At 43.3% G+C, this 17,619-nt stretch overlaps 1 protein-coding gene across 3 annotated transcripts in view; it reads right to left on the bottom strand.

Annotated features, from left to right (window-relative positions):
- The window catches only part of GTF2I (general transcription factor IIi), a 118,965-nt gene that overhangs the window by 20,993 nt on the left and 80,353 nt on the right, over window positions 1-17,619 (bottom strand). For all 3 annotated transcript variants that reach the window (XM_069757452.1, XM_069757453.1, XM_069757454.1), the window contains exons 21-22: window positions 1,532-1,585; window positions 162-251 (exon numbers count right to left, since the gene is read on the bottom strand). In XM_069757452.1, coding sequence (XP_069613553.1) covers window positions 162-251; window positions 1,532-1,585 — 144 coding nt within the window. The remainder of the gene's footprint in view (window positions 1-161; window positions 252-1,531; window positions 1,586-17,619) is intronic.

Below are 17,619 nucleotides of genomic sequence, written 5' to 3'. Positions count from 1 at the left end.
TAGAACTATGCCATCAGCCTAATAAGGCTATTAGGTATTTTCTGAGCTTGACTTTCTAATATATAACCAAATCAAAGACTTCATAACCGTGTCATAAAATATTATTATATAAGCCAGGAAGACCATGGTTAAATTATGATATGTAGTAATAATTATTTTACCAAAGGAGAACTCTCTTCCCCGTGATTTAGAGGTCATTGTAAAACCATTGGTTTGTGGAGTACAGCACACAATAGTGTTTTTGGATTTATCTGGAATAAAAAAAAGGGAGAAATCTATACATTCATACTACAGGTATACAACGGTAAGTAAAACAATCTCCCCTCCCTTGGTTGAATTTTATGGACATACATAATTTTTCATCCATAACTGCAGCAGTGTCTGGCTATAATTCAATGTCATAGGACAGTGGTACCGTGGATGGGCGTTTTATACAACACTATGGATAAGCTATAAACTCAACATATTGTTTGGTTGTCACATGGCTGTCTTAATGGCTATTATGGTCTGCACTACATGCAATTTATTACCAGTCTGACATCCTGGGTCTCATCGTGGACCTATTTACTATATTATTACTTCGCAACCCTATAGCCTGCTACTGTTCCATTCCACCACTCATTTTTAATTGAGTCCTTTCCTTCTTTGATTGTTTCCCCATACATGTCTCATGTCTTTACCCTTTGATTCATGTTTTTGTTATTAGATGTATTGAATTTTGAAAAAAAAGTACTATTTTTTATATACCTCCCTTGAGTGGTGTGCTTTGGGTACTCTGTATCCGTTTTTAGGTCTTGTGTAATGTCTGTGTCTGACCATGCAGGAACATGGTCTGATCATACCACAGCTGCTGGGCAGGAGAAGAACCAAAAGAGTATACAGACAGGACAGCATGGGATCGCAGATGATTCTTTCTGTAAGGTAAAACATTTCCCTGGCTGCTTAAAAGCATATTTTACCCTATAGAAAGAATCAGTCGTGACTCCATGCTGTCCTGTCATTATACTCTTTTGCATCCTCCCCTGCCCAGGTGCTGTGGTATGATCAGACCATGTTCCTGTACGGTCAGACACAGCCATTACACAGTACACAGCAGGGGCACATATTTAAGATTATCTCAGCACAGGAACATTTATTTTTTATCAAATCCAATTATGGAACTTTTTTTTGGATCCAAGATCTATTAATTGAAATGTACTTTGTTTGTGGTACAACCCCTTTTAAACATTTAAAATACACTTAAAGCAGGTAGCCATGAAGTAAGAATTTGTTATTTGTCTCAAAGCTGTCACAAAAATCCAGAGTATATCAATTTACCTATGGTGGAAACAAGATTTTGATTTTAAATATGTAGATACCAAATTATTAAACTAAGGTGCCTATCATGACAGATTCACTAAACTGAGTATAACTCAATATACTGTATATTGGTGAGAGCCCTACCGGTCGAAAGAAATTACTCTGTTCGTTTACTGATGTAGCAAACTATAATTACACCCAGCACATCCAGAGGGACTGCACCAAATCTTACCATCATCTGTAGACTGACCTCCTGGACTTGGTCCTATGCTTGAGTCTTGAACCGCTACGAACAAAAAACAATGAACATGTTACATATTAGAAGCTATGGAACCCATTACACTGTTCCACAGCCAAATTGGTTGAACCTAAATAATTTTGTGGTGCTGAATAGAGATGAGCGAACATGTTTGGAAAATGTTTGGCATAAACGTAGCACATTCAGATTCGTGTTCGGATTCTCGAGCGTTTTCCCTCAAAGTCGGCAAAATTCGGGCACAGTTCTGTAAATAATCGCGTTTCCATTAATGCTTTTGTTAGGACTTTGGCTAGGATAGTGGTGCTGTATGATGAGCGTGAGGGCGTTTTTATGAGGGGAGGTGGTGGGGAGAGGTCAGAGGAATAACTTAATGTGTGTAGATTCCAGCTGCCAATCAGGGAGCAGAAACCATCCATAATGTCTAGACATAAGGGCTTCTACCTTTGGCTGCCAAAGTCACATGTCCCCCTCCATATAAAAAAGCAGACATGTTGTGTTGCTGGCACTATTTTGTCAGTGTAATAGTGCAGAGAAGCTGCTCCTGCCTTTCAGTCAGTTGTCAGATAGATAGGATCCTGGGTGAAATTGACCTTCCAGCATCTATCTAGTTTGTTAGTTTGTACTAATAGTGTTGTGCAGGCAGGAGTCCACATTTCCTAATCAAAATCATTTGGGATAATACTGTTGTGCAGGCAGGACTCCACATTTCCTAATTAAAATAGTCTGTGCCAATGTCGTAGTTCAGGCACAAGGCCACATTTCCTAATCAAAATCATTTGGGCTAATATTGTTGTGCAGGTACCAGACCACATTTCCTAATCATTTCCTAATCAAAATTGTTTGTGCTAATATTGGAATACAGGCAGGAGTCCACATTTCCTAATCAAAATCGTTTGTGTTAACATTGGTGTGCAGGCAGAAGTCCACATTTCCTAATCAAAATCTTTTGGGCTGGGGACGTAGCCTAGCACCTGAAGTGAGCGGTCAGCTTCTGGAGCTCCTCCGCTGTGACCCTGCATTTATCCTGAATATAAGATCTCTCTGGGAGCTGATAACGCTTTGTGTGGCTGAGGGAGGTTACCGGAGGTCAGCCCGACGTGTGAAGCTGTGCAGAGCTGCAGATATGGTCCGGAAAAGGCAGCAGGATGCCAAGGCAGGAGCAGTAACCCGGACTCAAGATGGCGCCGTCATATGCAAACAGGCTAGAAGTGGCTGCTAAGCTTGAAAAGTATGCCTGGGTGGACGGAGCAGGGAAAGAGCAGGCTGAAGAGGAGGAGGAACAGGCTGGAGGAAAAATGAAAGTGCAAGGAGAAGATTCAGAGGATCAAGTCTGCTGGAGGATCAACTCTCTAAAATGCAGAGGTCCCACACTCAGTGTCTGTAAAAATGTGCTGCTTTGATTAATAAGAATGATGATCTGGAGAATCGCTCACGGAGGAATAATGTGAGACTAGTGGGTATCCCAGAGAAGACTGAAGGAAATGACCCTACAAAATTGATTGAAAAATGGCTCCAGGACAAGATAGGCACTGATAACCTGTCTAAGTTATTTGCGGTGGAAAGGGTGCACCGCGTTCCTATGAAAACTCTCCCGCCGGGGTCTCCCCCTCGTACTATCCTTGCTAGGATCCTGAACTATAGAGACAGAGATGCCATATTAAGGAGTGCTCGTGCAGCTGAGGACCTGTACATTAATGGTCAGAAGATCTCTATTTACCCTGACTACTCGGCTGAGGTGCAAAAACAGAGGATGAGTTATGGAGCAGTTAAAAGGAGATTGAGAGGCTTGAAATTAATTTATTCTACTCCCTACCCGGCGAAATTAAGGGTTGTAGCCCTGGGGGCAGTTCACTTTTTTCCAACACCAGAAGAAGCCACTAAGTGGCTGGACTTAAATAGGCAAAAGCTCACAGATAACAAAGAAGGAGGGAAGTGAAAGGAAGATTCTGGAGATGAAGATGATGCTTTTGTTTATTGTTACCTCCAGACTTTGGTTTAATAGTTTATTGTGGTTCTCAGAGGACTTATTGTCATAATGTTGTTTATATGCGGAGGGGTTGGGGAGGTGTTCTAGTTACAGCGTATTACAGGTACTGAGGGAAAGGTAGCTAGACGCTGGACTACCTACTCTCTGATAAGAGAGGTGAAAGACAACAGCGGATTAGTTATGGGTTATTGTGTTAATGAATATTGGGGGGGGAGGAGGGAGGGGAGGGGTGAGATCTATTGCTGGAAATTGGGAACAACATCCTATTTCAAGGGGTCAGGAATTTGTATTTGTGCGGTTTCATGGTGGGAGACACAATTAAAGTTGTTAGTTGGAATATAACAGGACTGTCGGAGGGAACTTGGAGAACAGCAATTATGGAATATGTGAGAAAACGGGGCCCGGATGTCATTTGTCTCCAGGAGACACATTTACTTGCAGAAAAGGAGAAGTGTTAAGAAGGAAGTGGATAGGGAGGTCTTATCACTCTACGTATTCTTCATATGCTAGGGGGGTCTCGGTACTGATTGGGGCGTCCACGCCTTTTGAAGAAATTGAGTCATGTAGATAGACATGGGCAATATGTTCTGTTGTTCTGCAAAATTTATGGGCAACCATTATGTCTGGCGGCTGTTTACTTCCCACCCCCATATTCTGGGAAAAAGGTACAAGAAATATTTGAATTGTATAAACGGGGTATGGGATTACCAATGTTAATTATTGGGGATGTCAATAATGTGAAGGATGAAGGGTGGGACAGGTATAAGAAAGGTTTAAGCAAAGGCACTAAAAAACTGTCGACGTTTGGGAATTATATGACAGAATTGGGGATGGTGGACCTCTGGAGAGTGAGGAATAAGAATGTAGTCTGTTACTCCTGTTATTCTGCAACCCACGGTTCCCTTTTCAGGATTGACCTAGCACTAGGAAATGATTTAATGACGCGCATGATCTGTGGGATAGAATATCTCCCGAGAGTGATTTAGGACCACAAGCCTATAGAGCTCTTCATTAGACGGACAGACCCCCTGTGGCTTGAACATATTAATATGGATAACATTAAGAAGGAGATCACAGAGTACTGGCAGTTTAATGAAGATAGCGCTGATAAGCGGGTAGTTTGGGACGCAATGAAAGCTTTTCTGAGGGGCCTTCTTTTTAGGGAGATTACTAGATGTAAATCCAAGATTAGGATGGAAGATAAAGAGATCATAGAGAAATTAGAAAGAGCAGAAAGGGATATGGTGTCGGACCCATCAGAGATATCTCAATGTAGACTAAGGAAGCCCAGGAAGAGGTTAATAAGTTGTATATGAAAAAAAGCGGAGAGAAGAGCTTTTCAGAAATTACAGCTTTTTGAGGAACGAGAAAGAGTGGGGCACTTACTCTCGGTTGTAACAGTCGCACAGAAAGGATCATCGTATGTGTACAAACTAACGACAGATGAAGGGACTGTGTTGACAGATGTAGTGGATATTTTGGGTGAGTTTAGAAGTTTTTATGAACAGTTGTATTCATCTGGGTTGAGGGCTACATTGGTTGACATTGTAAACTTCCTGGGTGAGGCGAAACTTCCTAAGATTGGGGATTGCGATAGGAGGAGGTTGGATGAACCTATAACAGTAGAGGAGATTAGACTTGCTGTCATGTCAATGACTAACAACAAAGCCCCTGGAGCTGATGGACTCCTGGTTGAGATATCTAAGAATTTATTGGATATTTCAGTGGCTAAATTAAAGATAGTTTTTGATGAGGTGCTACGGGAGGGAGAGCTGCCGGCATCCATGAGAGAGGCGACAGTTATAGTTATTTTAAATGAAGGTAAGGACCCAGAATTGGTGGAATCCTATAGGCCAATTTCGTTGCTGACAGCGGATGTTAAGATTTTGGCTAAAGTAGTGGCTATCCGTTTGGCAAGTGTGATCCAGAAACTGGTCCATCCTGATCAATCTGGTTTTATGCCAAATAAGTCTACAGCGATAAACTTACGTAGATTATTCCTGAACTTGCAGCTGCCGTCGCACAATGAGGGTAATAGAGTTGTAGTCTCATTGGATGCGCGTAAAGCGTTTGATAGTGTTGAATGGTGCTATCTTTGGGAGGTTTTGAGATCTTTTGGTTTCGGGCCGACTTTTATCTCATGGGTGAGGTTATTGTATTCTTCTCTGACTGCTAGGGTGAGAGTTAATGGAGAGTTGTCTGGAAGTTTTGGTTTATATAGGGGGACTAGGCAGGGATGTCTGCTGTCTCCGCTGCTATTTGCGTTGGCAGTAGAGCCCCTGGCACAGTCAATTAGGAACTCGACTTCGGTTAGGGGGTTTCGGTATGGCATGATAGAGGAGAAAATAGACCTATATGCAGATGACATGTTACTCTTTTTAGAAAATTCTGGAGAGGCCTTGGATGGAGTGATGCATATTGGAAACTTGGGCTGAAAAGGTGGCAGATGAGGTTTAACAATGATAAATGTAAGGTTATACACATGGGAAGAAGGAATCAATATCACCATTACACACTGAACGGGAAACCACTGGGTAAATCTGACAGGGAGAAGGACTTGGGGATCCTAGTTAATGATAAACTTACCTGGAGCAGCCAGTGCCAGGCAGCAGCTGCCAAGGCAAACAGGATCATGGGGTGCATTAAAAGAGGTCTGGATACACATGATGAGAGCATTATACTGCCTCTGTACAAATCGCTAGTTAGACCGCACATGGAGTACTGTGTCCAGTTTTGGGCACCGGTGCTCAGGAAGGATATCATGGAACTAGAGAGTGTACAAAGGAGGGCAACAAAATTAATAAAGGGGATGGGAGAACTACAATACCCAGATAGATTAGCGAAATTAGGATTATTTAGTCTAGAAAAAAGACGACTGAGGGGCGATCTAATAACCATGTATAAGTATATAAGGGGACAATACAAATATCTCGCTGAGGATCTGTTTATACCAAGGAAGGTGACGGGCACAAGGGGGCATTCTTTGCGTCTGGAGGAGAAAAGGTTTTTCCACCAACATAGAAGAGGATTCTTTACTGTTAGGGCAGTGAGAATCTGGAATTGCTTGCCTGAGGAGGTGGTGATGGCGAACTCAGTCGAGGGGTTCAAGAGAGGCCTGGATGTCTTCCTGGAGCAGAACAATATTGTATCATACAATTATTAGGTTCTGTAGAAGGACGTAAATCTGGGGATTTATTATGATGGAATATAGGCTGAACTGGATGGACAAATGTCTTTTTTCGGCCTTACTAACTATGTTACTATGTTACTATATTCTTAGGACATTTGGTGATATATCGGGTCTTGAAATCAATTGGGCGAAGTCAAATATCTTGATAGTGGATAAAGGGGGCGTTGAAATCCCAATATCAGGGGAAGGTAGTAAGCTGACAGTGGTTTCTCAGTTTAAATATTTAGGTGTTCAAGTGTCTTTTCCTCTCTCGAGCTAAGTTGATCTGAATCTGTCCTCATTGTTGGACAGGTTTAGGAAGAAATTAGGGGAGTGGTGCAAGTTATATCTCTCAGTGCTGGGAAGGATAAACTTAATTAAAATGATTCTTATGCCCCAATTATTGTATATATTGCATAATTCCCCCGTTTGGTTGCCCAGAAAGTGGTTTCATACCATTAACTCTATATTTCGAGACCTTGTTTGGGGGAAGAAACAGCCAAGAATTAGGCTGGAATTGCTTCAGAGGCCTAAAGATGGGGGGGATTGGCCCTTCCGAATCCTGGGATCTACTTTTTGCCAGCGCAGGGTCAGCAGATGAGAGGTTGGAGAGAGGTGAATGGACTGGGTTCGGTTCAGCGGATTTTGGTTTGGTTGGTGGGAAGGGACCCCATAGTTCAGGGATTGGAGGCAGGGGGATTTGGGAAGTTTGGAACGGCTTATCCTACTTTGATACTGGGTCAAAAAGTATGGGAGGCAATTAAAAAGACAAGAAAAGTGGGACTTTTAACAAATCTCTCCCCAATATGGCATAATGAAATACTACCTGAATTTATTAAAATGGGGGAATTCAAAAATTGGACATCATTGGGTATTCAATATGTAGCTCAGATTCAGGACGCACAAGGACTGTTATCCTTTGAGGCACTGCAGGAGAGTTACGGGTTGCAGGAGACCCGTAGGTTTCAATATGGACAGTTGAAACATGCCTATCTTGCGCAGAGTAAAACGATGGATATGGGAATTTATAGAGACATTCTGGTTGACTATGTCTGTGCGACGGGAGGAATGAAAGGGATAGTCTCGGATATTTATAGGGATTTGTTATATACCTTTCTTAATAGATTCCCTATTAAGGCAAAAGAGAAATGGGAGGAAGAGTTGTGAAGGATAGAGGAGGATAAATGGGAGGATATCATGGAATATATTCCCCAATTATCATTAAGTGAGCCGGGTAGACTTTTGCAAATATATGTGCTTCACAGAGTATATAGAACTCCAGAGAGGCTATATAAGGCAGGGCTGAGACAGACTTCCGAGTGTCCTAGGTGCCAGTTCGAGTGGGCAGGAATTTTAAACATGTTATGGCAATATACGAGATTGAATTCATATTGGTTGGAGGTGGGAGAAGCAATTGGGAAATCGTATGGCTGTGCAATTGAAAGAGATCCTGTGATATATATTTTGGGATATGTGGAAGAGATCCGAGTTCCAAATCATCATAAGTGGCCATAGCTAGATTATTGTATGTTGCGCGAAAGCTAATTGCCAGGCACTGATTGAGTGAAGTACTGCCGACTCTGCAGGAATTTTATAGACAGTCTGATATGGTTATAAATATGGAAAATGGTATTTATGAAAAAAGGAAAAGTATGAAAACTTTTGAAGCACTTTAGAAACCTTGGATGGAGAGCAACTGATTCCAGTGGGATGTTGTTTTATTATGTAAGCAATGTATGCTATTGTCCTATTCTTGTTTAAAAAAGGCTTTAAGGAAGGAGGGAGGGGAACTGGGGGATTGTTTCAAAATATTTGTAAACATGTTTATTCTCCTTTGCTGACACAATTGTGTGTAGTTGTCAATGTGAATAATGTTAATAAAAATGATCTGATTAAAAAAAAATCATTTGGGCTAATATTGTGCAAGCGCTAGGCCATATTTCCTAATCAAAATCATTTGGGCTAATATTGGAGTGCAGGCAGGAGTCCACATTTTCCAATCAAAATCGTTTTGGATATTTTACTGTGCAGGGACCAAGCCACATTTCCTAATTAAAATAGTTTGGACTAATATTGGAGTACAGGTACGAGGCCACATTTCCTAATCAAAATTCTTTGGCCTAATACTGTTCTGCAGGTACCAGGCCACATTTCCTAATCAAAATCAATTGGGCTAATATTGGGGTGCAGGCACTAGGCATAATTTCCTAATCAAAATCGATTTGGCTAATATTAATGTGCAGGCACCAGGCCATATTAACCAATCACTATAGTTTGGGCCAATACTGTGGTGCAGGCACCAGGCCACATTTCCTAATCAAAAAAGTTTGGGCTAATATTGGGGTACAGGTACGAGGCCACATTTCCTAATCAAAATTGTTTGGGCGAATGTTGGTGTGCAGGCACCAGGCTACATTTCCTAATCAAAATCATTTGGGCTAATACTGGTGTGTAGGCTCCAGGCTACATTTCCTAATCAAAATCGTTTGGGTTAATATTGTTGTGCAGGCACACTATCTCGGCAAATAAATACTGATTGTTAGTTTATTGACAGGTAAATGACAGGTTTAGTCCTAGGGTTGTGACACAGCTGGCTAAAAGAGGGGAAGAGTACATCTAACATGAGTGTGAAAAAGCAAGGTCACGGTGGAAGGGGGAAAAGGCTTTGTGTACAATGTATGTGGGTTAGGTGGTAATGTTACTGAAAGTTTTACTAAACAAACACCGTCTTGTCCTATTCAAAGACAACAATAAAATCTGTTACTTCACAGGCTACTCGACTCCATTTCTTTGTCAACTGCACAGCGATATGCCTTGTAGATGAGAGACAGAAAGAACATATGCTCCAGTGGATGGCAAGCACTGCATCAAGTGGTCTCTCCTCTTCTTCCTCCACCTTAACATCACACACAGTATAAACTTCAGATGTGGCACCCCAATTACCCTTTTGTTTCCCCCCGCATCCCAGCTCACCAACCGGCCAACTGACTGTGGGAAACCACCGATGGGCGAGTCTGCAGAGCTCTTAACACATTCTAGTTCATGGGCATCAGAGGTCTTCTCCAAAGATTTCACAGAATTCAGGAGGAAAGCATCTGCACTGATGCCCAAAATGTTTTCCTGTTGGATCCAGGGCCGGATGAAGTAGGGTCTGAGTAGAATCCGGACCCTCATCACCAGATGTTAACCCTCGGGGGTGGAGGTGATCCTGATGAGACTCAGATACATGAGGCGCATGCAGACAGCATCCTGTGCTGTAAAGGCAGGAGGAGGAGGAGGGTGACTCTCAGGCCAAGGAGAGGGAGAACAGAGAGGATGACAATGAGGATGTAGATTCCACCTTTGGAGTAGCTCAGCAGAGAAGGTGGAGGAGGAGGAAGACAAGGAGGAAGTTGTGGCCTGCCACACAGACACGGAGTGATGCAACCATGACAAGCACCGCATCCACAGCCACAACTCTGGCTGTGGCCAGCAGAGGTCGCGAGTCTGCAGTTCGCAGGGTTGGCAAGGCTTGCCTAGCCTCTATCATTTTTTGTGATCGCAAAGGATGACCCAACTCACGTTATCTGCCAAGTTTGAAAAAAAAACGACTCAATAGAGACAAAAATTGCAATAATTTTACTAATACATGCATAAACCTGCAAATGCGCGATCTGTTGTGAATTCTGCTTTTGGGCTCCCTCCGGTGGTTGTAGGTGGTAATGCAGTTGTCTCTTGGCTGCAGTCCTGGACAGGTGTATCTGCTGATTGCAAATCTGACTGGGGTATTTAGGTTTGCAGGACTCATTAGTCCTTTCCAGTTGTCAATGTTTCTTGGGAAGTGTTGGATCTCTGTCTGGCTTCTCCTGCTTAGCTGCCAATTCAGCAAAGATAAGTTTCTGTTTCTTTTTCTTTGGCACACAAGCTGTGTGCTTGTTTTTTGATTGTATTCCTGCTCTGAGTGTAGGAGTCTCTGGAGTTGCAGATATACGTTCCACGTCTTTAGTTAGATGGAGGAATTTTTTGTATAATCTGCTGTGGATATTTTTGGAAGGGTTTTAATACTGACCGCACAGCACGCTGTCCTATCCTTTCCTATTTTAGCTAGAGTGGCCTCTTGTGCTAAATCCTGTTTTCTGCCTGTGTTTGTCTTTCCTCTCCTACTCACAGACAATATTTGGGGGGGCTGCCTATCCTTTGGGGTTCTGCTCTGAGGCAAGGTAGTATTCCTATTTCTATCTATAGGGGTATCTAGTCCTCCGGCTGTGACGAGGTGTCTAGGGTTTGTTAGGTACACCCCACGGCTACTTCTAGTTGCGGTGTTAAGATCAGGATTTGCGGTCAGTATAGTTACCACCTACTCCAGTGAAAGTTTTCATGCTGCTCCAAGGTCACCGGATCATAACAGTACAACTGGCCAATAATGAGTTAAATGCATCTCAGAAGAAGGGAAGAAAGGTGTTGAGCCATTTTTTTTTCTTCAGTCTGCTTTATCTTCTCTTCCCTCTTTATCTCTGGGTGGCTGAGGAGCCTAGTGCTAGCATGAATGTTCAGGAATTAGCTTCTCGTGTAGACCAGCTTGCTGCTAGGGTACAGGGTACTTCTGACTATATTGTTCAGACTCCTGTTTTAGAACAGAAGATTCCTACTCCTGATTTGTTTTTTGGTGACAGGTCCAAATTTTTGAGTTTTAAAAACAACTGTAAACTGTTTTTTGCTTTGAGATCCTGTATTGATTATCGCCTCTTGAATAAAATCACGGTCAAGTTTCAATACCCTTTACCTTTGCTTACCGATTTGTTTGCTAGGATTAAGGGAGCTAGTTGGTATACCAAGATTGACCTTCGGGGGGCATATAATCTTGTTCGTATTAAGCAGGGTGATGAATGGAAAACTGCGTTTAACACGCCTGAAGGCCATTTTGAATACCTTGTGATGTCATTCGGGCTCACTAATGCTCCATCTGTTTTTCAGTCCTTCATGCATGATATTTTCCAGACTTATATTGATAAGTTCTTGATTGTATACTTGGACAATATTTTGATTTTTTCCGATGATTGGGAGTCTCATGTGGAACAGGTCAGGATGGTATTTCAGATCCTTCGTGACAATGCCCTGTTTGTGAAAGGGTCTAAGTGTCTCTTTGGGGTGCAGAAGGTTTCTTTTCTGGCCTTTATTTTTTCTCCCTCGTCTATAGAGATGGATCCGGTTAAGGTTCAGGCCATTCATGATTGGATTCAGCCCACATCCGTGAAGAGCCTTCAGAAATTTTTGGGTTTTGAAAATTTTTATCGCCGTTTCATTGCTAATTTTTCCAGCGTGGTTAAACCCTTGACCGATTTGACGAAGAAAGGCGCTGATGTGGCGAATTGGTCCTCTGCGCTGTCTCTGCCTTTCAGGAGCTTAAACGTCGATTTACTTCTGCTCCGGTGTTGCGCCAACCGGATGTTTCTCTTCCGTTTCAGGTTGAGGTGTTGTGAATTCTGCTCTTGGGGTCCCTCCGGTGGTTATGAGTGGTAGTGCTGCTGTCTTGGGATCGCAGCATTTATCAGGTGTGTTCACTTTTTGCAATTTGGACTCAGCTATTTAGTCCTGCTTGATCCTTTAGTCAGTGACAGTTGTCCATTGTTTTTGGAAGAATTCACATCTCTTACTGGTCTCTCCTGTTTGCTGTGCTTTTCAACAAAGATAAGTCCTGGCTTTGTTTTTGCTGTCCACATGCTGTGGGCCTTATAGTTCAGTGCATTTTCATGTTTTGTCTTGTCCAGCTTTGTCTGTGAAGGATTTTTTGCAGCCAAGCTGTGTCTCTGGAGATGCAGATATACCCTCCATGTCTTTAGTCAGATGTAGTGATTTGTATTTTCTGTGGTGGATATTTTCTAGTGTTTTAATACTGACCGCATAGTACTCTGTCCTATTCTTTCTTTTTAGCTAGTATGGCCTCCTATGCTAAATCCTGATTTCATGTCTGCGTATGTTATTTCCCTCTCCTCTCACAGTCAATATTTGTGGGGGGCTGTCTATCCTTTGGGATAGTTTTCCCGTTTCTGTCTTTAGGGGAAGTTAGTTCTTAGTCTGTGTCGAGGGGTCTAGGGAGTGTTAGGTACCCCCCACGGCTACTTCTAGTTGCGCTGCTAAGATCAGGGTTTGCGGTCAGTACAGGTACCACCTTCTCCAGAGTACGTCTCATGCTGCTCCTAGGCCACCAGATCATAACAGTACAACTGGCCAACAATATAATATATAATAATAATAATAATTTTTATTTATATAGCGCCAACATATTCCGCAGCGCTTTACAAATTATAGAGGGGACTTGTACAGACAATAGACATTACAGCATAACAGAAATACAGTTCAAAACAGATACCAGGAGGAGTGAGGGCCCTGCTCGCAAGCTTACAAACTATGGGGAAAAGGGGAGACACGAGAGGTGGATGGTAACAATTGCTTTAGTTATTATTGAGTTAATTGCATCTCAGAAGAAGGGAGGAAAGGTTTTGAGCCATTATTTTTTCCTTAGCCTGTTTTGTCTTTTCCTCCCTCTTAATCTCTGGGTGGCTACGGAACCTAGTAATAACATGAATGTTCAGGAGTTAGTTTCTCGTGTGGATCAGCTTGCTGATAGGGTACAGGGTTTTTCAGATTATATTGTTCAGACTCCTGCCTTAGAGCCTAAGATTCCCACTCCTGATTTATTCTTTGGTGACTGATCCAAATTTTTGAGTTACAAAAATAACTGTAAACTGTTTTTTGCATTGAGACCCCGGTCCTCTGGTGATCCTATTTTGCAGGTTAAAATCATCATATCCCTGCTGCGTGGTGACCCACAGGATTGGGCATTTTCCCTGGAAACTGGCAATCCTGCTTTGCTTAATGTCGATTATTTCTTTCAAGCATTGGGGTTATTGAATGATGAGCCTAATTCTGTGGATCAAGCTGAGAAGATCTTGTTGGCCCTGTGTCAGGGTCAAGAAGCGGCAGAATCGTATTGCCAGAAATTTAGAAAATGGTCTGTACTGACTAAATGGAATGAGGATGCCTTGGCGGCAATTTTCAGAAAGGGTCTTTCTGAATCCGTTAAAGATGTTATGGTGGGGTTCCCCACGCCTGCTGGTCTGAGGGATTCTATGTCTCTGGCCATTCAGATTGATCGGCGCTTGCGTGAGCGCAGAGTTGCGCACACTGTGGCGTTGTCCTCTGAGCGGAGCCCTGAGCCTATGCAGTGTGATAGGATTTTGTCTAGAGCTGAACGTCAAAGATTCAGGCGTCAGAATAGGTTGTGTTTTTACTGCGGCGATTCTGCTCATGTTATTTCAGATTGCCCTAAGCGTACAAAGAGAATTGCTAGTTCTGTTACCATCAGTACTGTACAACCTAAATTTCTGTTATCTGTGACCTTGATATGCTCATTATCATCATTTTCTGTCATGGCATTTGTGGATTCAGGCGCCGCTCTGAACTTAATGGACTTAGAATTTGCCAGAGGTTGTGGTTTCCCCTTGCAGCCTTTGAAGAACCCTATTCCTTTAAGGGGCATTGATGCTACACCGTTGGCTATAAATAAACCTCAGTTTTGGACACAGCTGACCATGCGCATGGCGCCAGCCCATCAGGAAGATTGTCGTTTTCTGGTGTTGCATAATTTGCATGATGATATTGCGCTGGGTTTTCCATGGTTACAGGTACATAATCCGGTGTTAGATTGGAGATCTATGTCTGTGACTAGTTGGGGTTGTCAGGGGGTTCATGGTCACGTTCCTTTGATGTCAATTTCCTCTTCCCCCTCTTGTGAAATTCCTGAGTTTTTGTCAGATTTCCAGGATGTATTCGATGAGCCCAAATCCAGTTCCCTTCCACCGCATAGGGACTATGATTGTGCTATTGACTTGATTCCAGGTTGTAAGTTCCCTAAGGGCCGACTTTTCAACCTGTCTGTGCCAGAACATGCCGCCATGCGGAGCTATATTAAGGAGTCTTTGGAGAAGGGGCATATTCGGCCATCTTCTTCACCATTGGGAGCAGGTTTTTTTTTTGTTGCCAAGAAGGATGGCTCCTTGAGACCCTGTATTGATTATCGCCTCTTGAATAAGATCACGGTCAAATTTCAATACCCTTTGCCTTTGCTTACTGATTTGTTTGCTAGGATTAAGGGGGCTAGCTGGTTTACTAAGATTGACCTTCGAGGGGCATATAATCTTATTCGTATTAAGCAGGGTGACGAATGGAAAACTGCATTTAATACGCCCGAAGGCCATTTTGAATACCTTGTGATGCCATTCGGACTCTCTAATGCCCCATCTGTGTTCCAATCCCTCATGCATGATATCTTTCGGAGTTATCTTGATAAATTCATGGTTGTATATTTGGATGATATTTTGATTTTTTCCGATGATTGGGAGTCTCATGTGAAACAGGTCAGGATGGTATTTCAGATCCTCCGTAATAATGCTTTATTTGTGAAGGGGTCGAAGTGCCTCTTTGGAGTGCAGAAGGTTTCTTTTTTGGGCTTCATTTTTTCTCCCTCATCTATAGAAATGGATCCGGTTAAGGTTCAGGCCATTCATGATTGGATTCAGCCCACATCTGTGAAGAACCTTCAGAAATTCTTGGGCTTTGCTAATTTTTATCGTTGTTTCATTGCCAACTTCTCCAGTGTGGTTAAACCTCTGACCGATTTGACGAAGAAAGGCGCTGATGTGACGAATTGGTCCTCAGCGGCTGTTTCTGCCTTTCAGGAGTTTAAACGCCGATTTACTTCTGCCCCTGTGTTGCGTCAGCCGGATGTTTCTCTTCCATTTCAGGTTGAGGTTGACGCGTCTGAGATTGGGGCAGGGGCCGTTTTGTCTCAGAGGGATTCTGATGGTTCCTTGATGAAACCGTGTGCCTTCTTTTCTCGGAAGTTTTCGCCTGCGGAACGCAATTATGATGTCGGCAATCGGGAGTTGTTGGCTATGAAGTGGGCATTTGAGGAGTGGCGACATTGGCTTGAGGGGGCCAAGCACCGTATTGTGGTCCTGACCGATCATAAGAATCTGATTTACCTCGAGTCTGCCAAACGGCTGAATCCTAGACAGGCTCGATGGTCTCTGTTTTTCTCCCGTTTTGATTTTGTGGTCTCGTACATTCCTGGTACTAAGAATGTTAAGGCGGATGCCCTCTCTAGGAGTTTTTTTCCTGATTCCCCTGGGGTTCTTGAGCCGGTCGGCATTTTGAAGGAAGGGGTGATTCTTTCTGCCATCTCCCCTGATTTACGACGGGTTCTTCAGGAATTTCAGGCTAATAAACCTGACCGCTGTCCAGTGGGGAAACTGTTTGTTCCTGATAGATGGACTAGTAAAGTGATTTCTGAGGTTCATTGTTCTGTGTTGGCTGGCCATACTGGGATTTTTGGTACCAGAGATTTGGTTGGTAGGTCCTTTTGGTGGCCTTCTTTGTCGCGGGATGTGCGTTCTTTTGTGCAGTCCTGTGGGATTTGTGCGCGGGCTTAGCCTTGCTGTTCCCGCGCTAGTGGGTTGCTTCTGCCTTTGCCGGTCCCTGAGAGACCTTGGACGCATATTTCTATGGATTTTATTTCAGAGCTTCCGGTTTCCCAGAGGATGTCTGTTATCTGGGTGGTTTGTGACCGGTTTTCTAAGATGGTTCATTTGGTACCTTTGCCTAAATTGCCTTCCTCTTCTGATTTGGTTCCGTTGTTTTTTCAGCATGTGGTTCGCTTGCATGGCATTCCGGAGAATATTGTGTCCGATAGAGGTTCCCAGTTTGTTTCTAGGTTTTGGCGAGCCTTTTGTGCTAGGCTGGGCATTGATTTGGCTTTTTCTTCCGCATTTCATCCTCAGCCAAATGGCCAAACCGAGCGAACTAATCAGACTTTGGAAACTTATTTGAGATGCTTTGTGTCTGCTGATCAGGATGATTAGGTGGCTTTCTTGCCATTGGCCGAGTTTGCCCTTGATAATCGGGCTAGTTCTGCTACCTTGGTTTCGCCTTTTTTTTGTAATTTTGGTTTTCATCCTCGTTTTTCTTCAGGGCAGGTTGAGCCTTCTGATTGTCCTGGTGTGGATTCTGTGGTTGACAGGCTGCAGCATATTTGGGCTCATGTGGTGGACAATTTGGTGTTGTCTCAGGAGGAGGCTCAACGTTCTGCTAACCGTCGTCGGTGTGTTGGTTCCCGGATTCGGGTTGGGGATCTGGTCTGGTTGTCTTCCCGTCATGTTTCTTCTCCTAAGTTTAAGCCTCGGTTTATTGGTCCTTATAGGATTTCTGAGATTATTAATCCGGTGTCTTTTCGACTGGCGCTTCCGGCCTCTTTTGCGATCCATAATGTCTTCCATAGATCTTTATTGCGGAAATATGTGGAGCCCGTTGTTCCCTCTGTTGATCCTCCGGCCCCTGTGCTGGTTGATGGGGAGTTGGAATATGTTGTTGAGAAGATTTTGGATTCCCGTTTTTTGAGGATGAAGCTTCAGTACCTTGTCAAATGGAAGGGTTATGGCCAGGAGGATAATTCTTGTTTTTTTGCCTCTGATGTCCATGCCGCTGATTTGGTTCGTGCCTTTCATCTGGCTCATTCCGATCGGCCTGGGGGCCCTGGTGAGGGTTCGGTGACCCCTCCTCAAGGGGGGGGGGGGTACTGTTGTGAATTCCGCTTTTGGGCTCCCTCCGGTGGTTGTAGGTGGTAATGCAGTTGTCTCTGGGCTGCAGTCCTGGACAGGTGTATATGCTAATTGCAATTCTGACTGGGGTATTTAGGTTTGCAGGACTCATTAGTCCTTTCCAGTTGTCAATGTTTCTTGGGAAGTCTTGGATCTCTGTCTGGCTTCTCCTGCTTAGCTGCCAATTCAGCAAAGATAAGTGTCTGTTTCTTTTTCTTTGGCACACAAGCTGTGTGCTTGTTTTTTGATTGTATTCCTGCTCTGAGTGTAG

Source organism: Ranitomeya imitator, chromosome 3 (assembly GCF_032444005.1).
Source record: "Ranitomeya imitator isolate aRanImi1 chromosome 3, aRanImi1.pri, whole genome shotgun sequence".
Lineage (NCBI taxonomy): Eukaryota > Metazoa > Chordata > Amphibia > Anura > Dendrobatidae > Ranitomeya > Ranitomeya imitator.
This window is presented reverse-complemented; position numbering and strand designations above follow the sequence as displayed.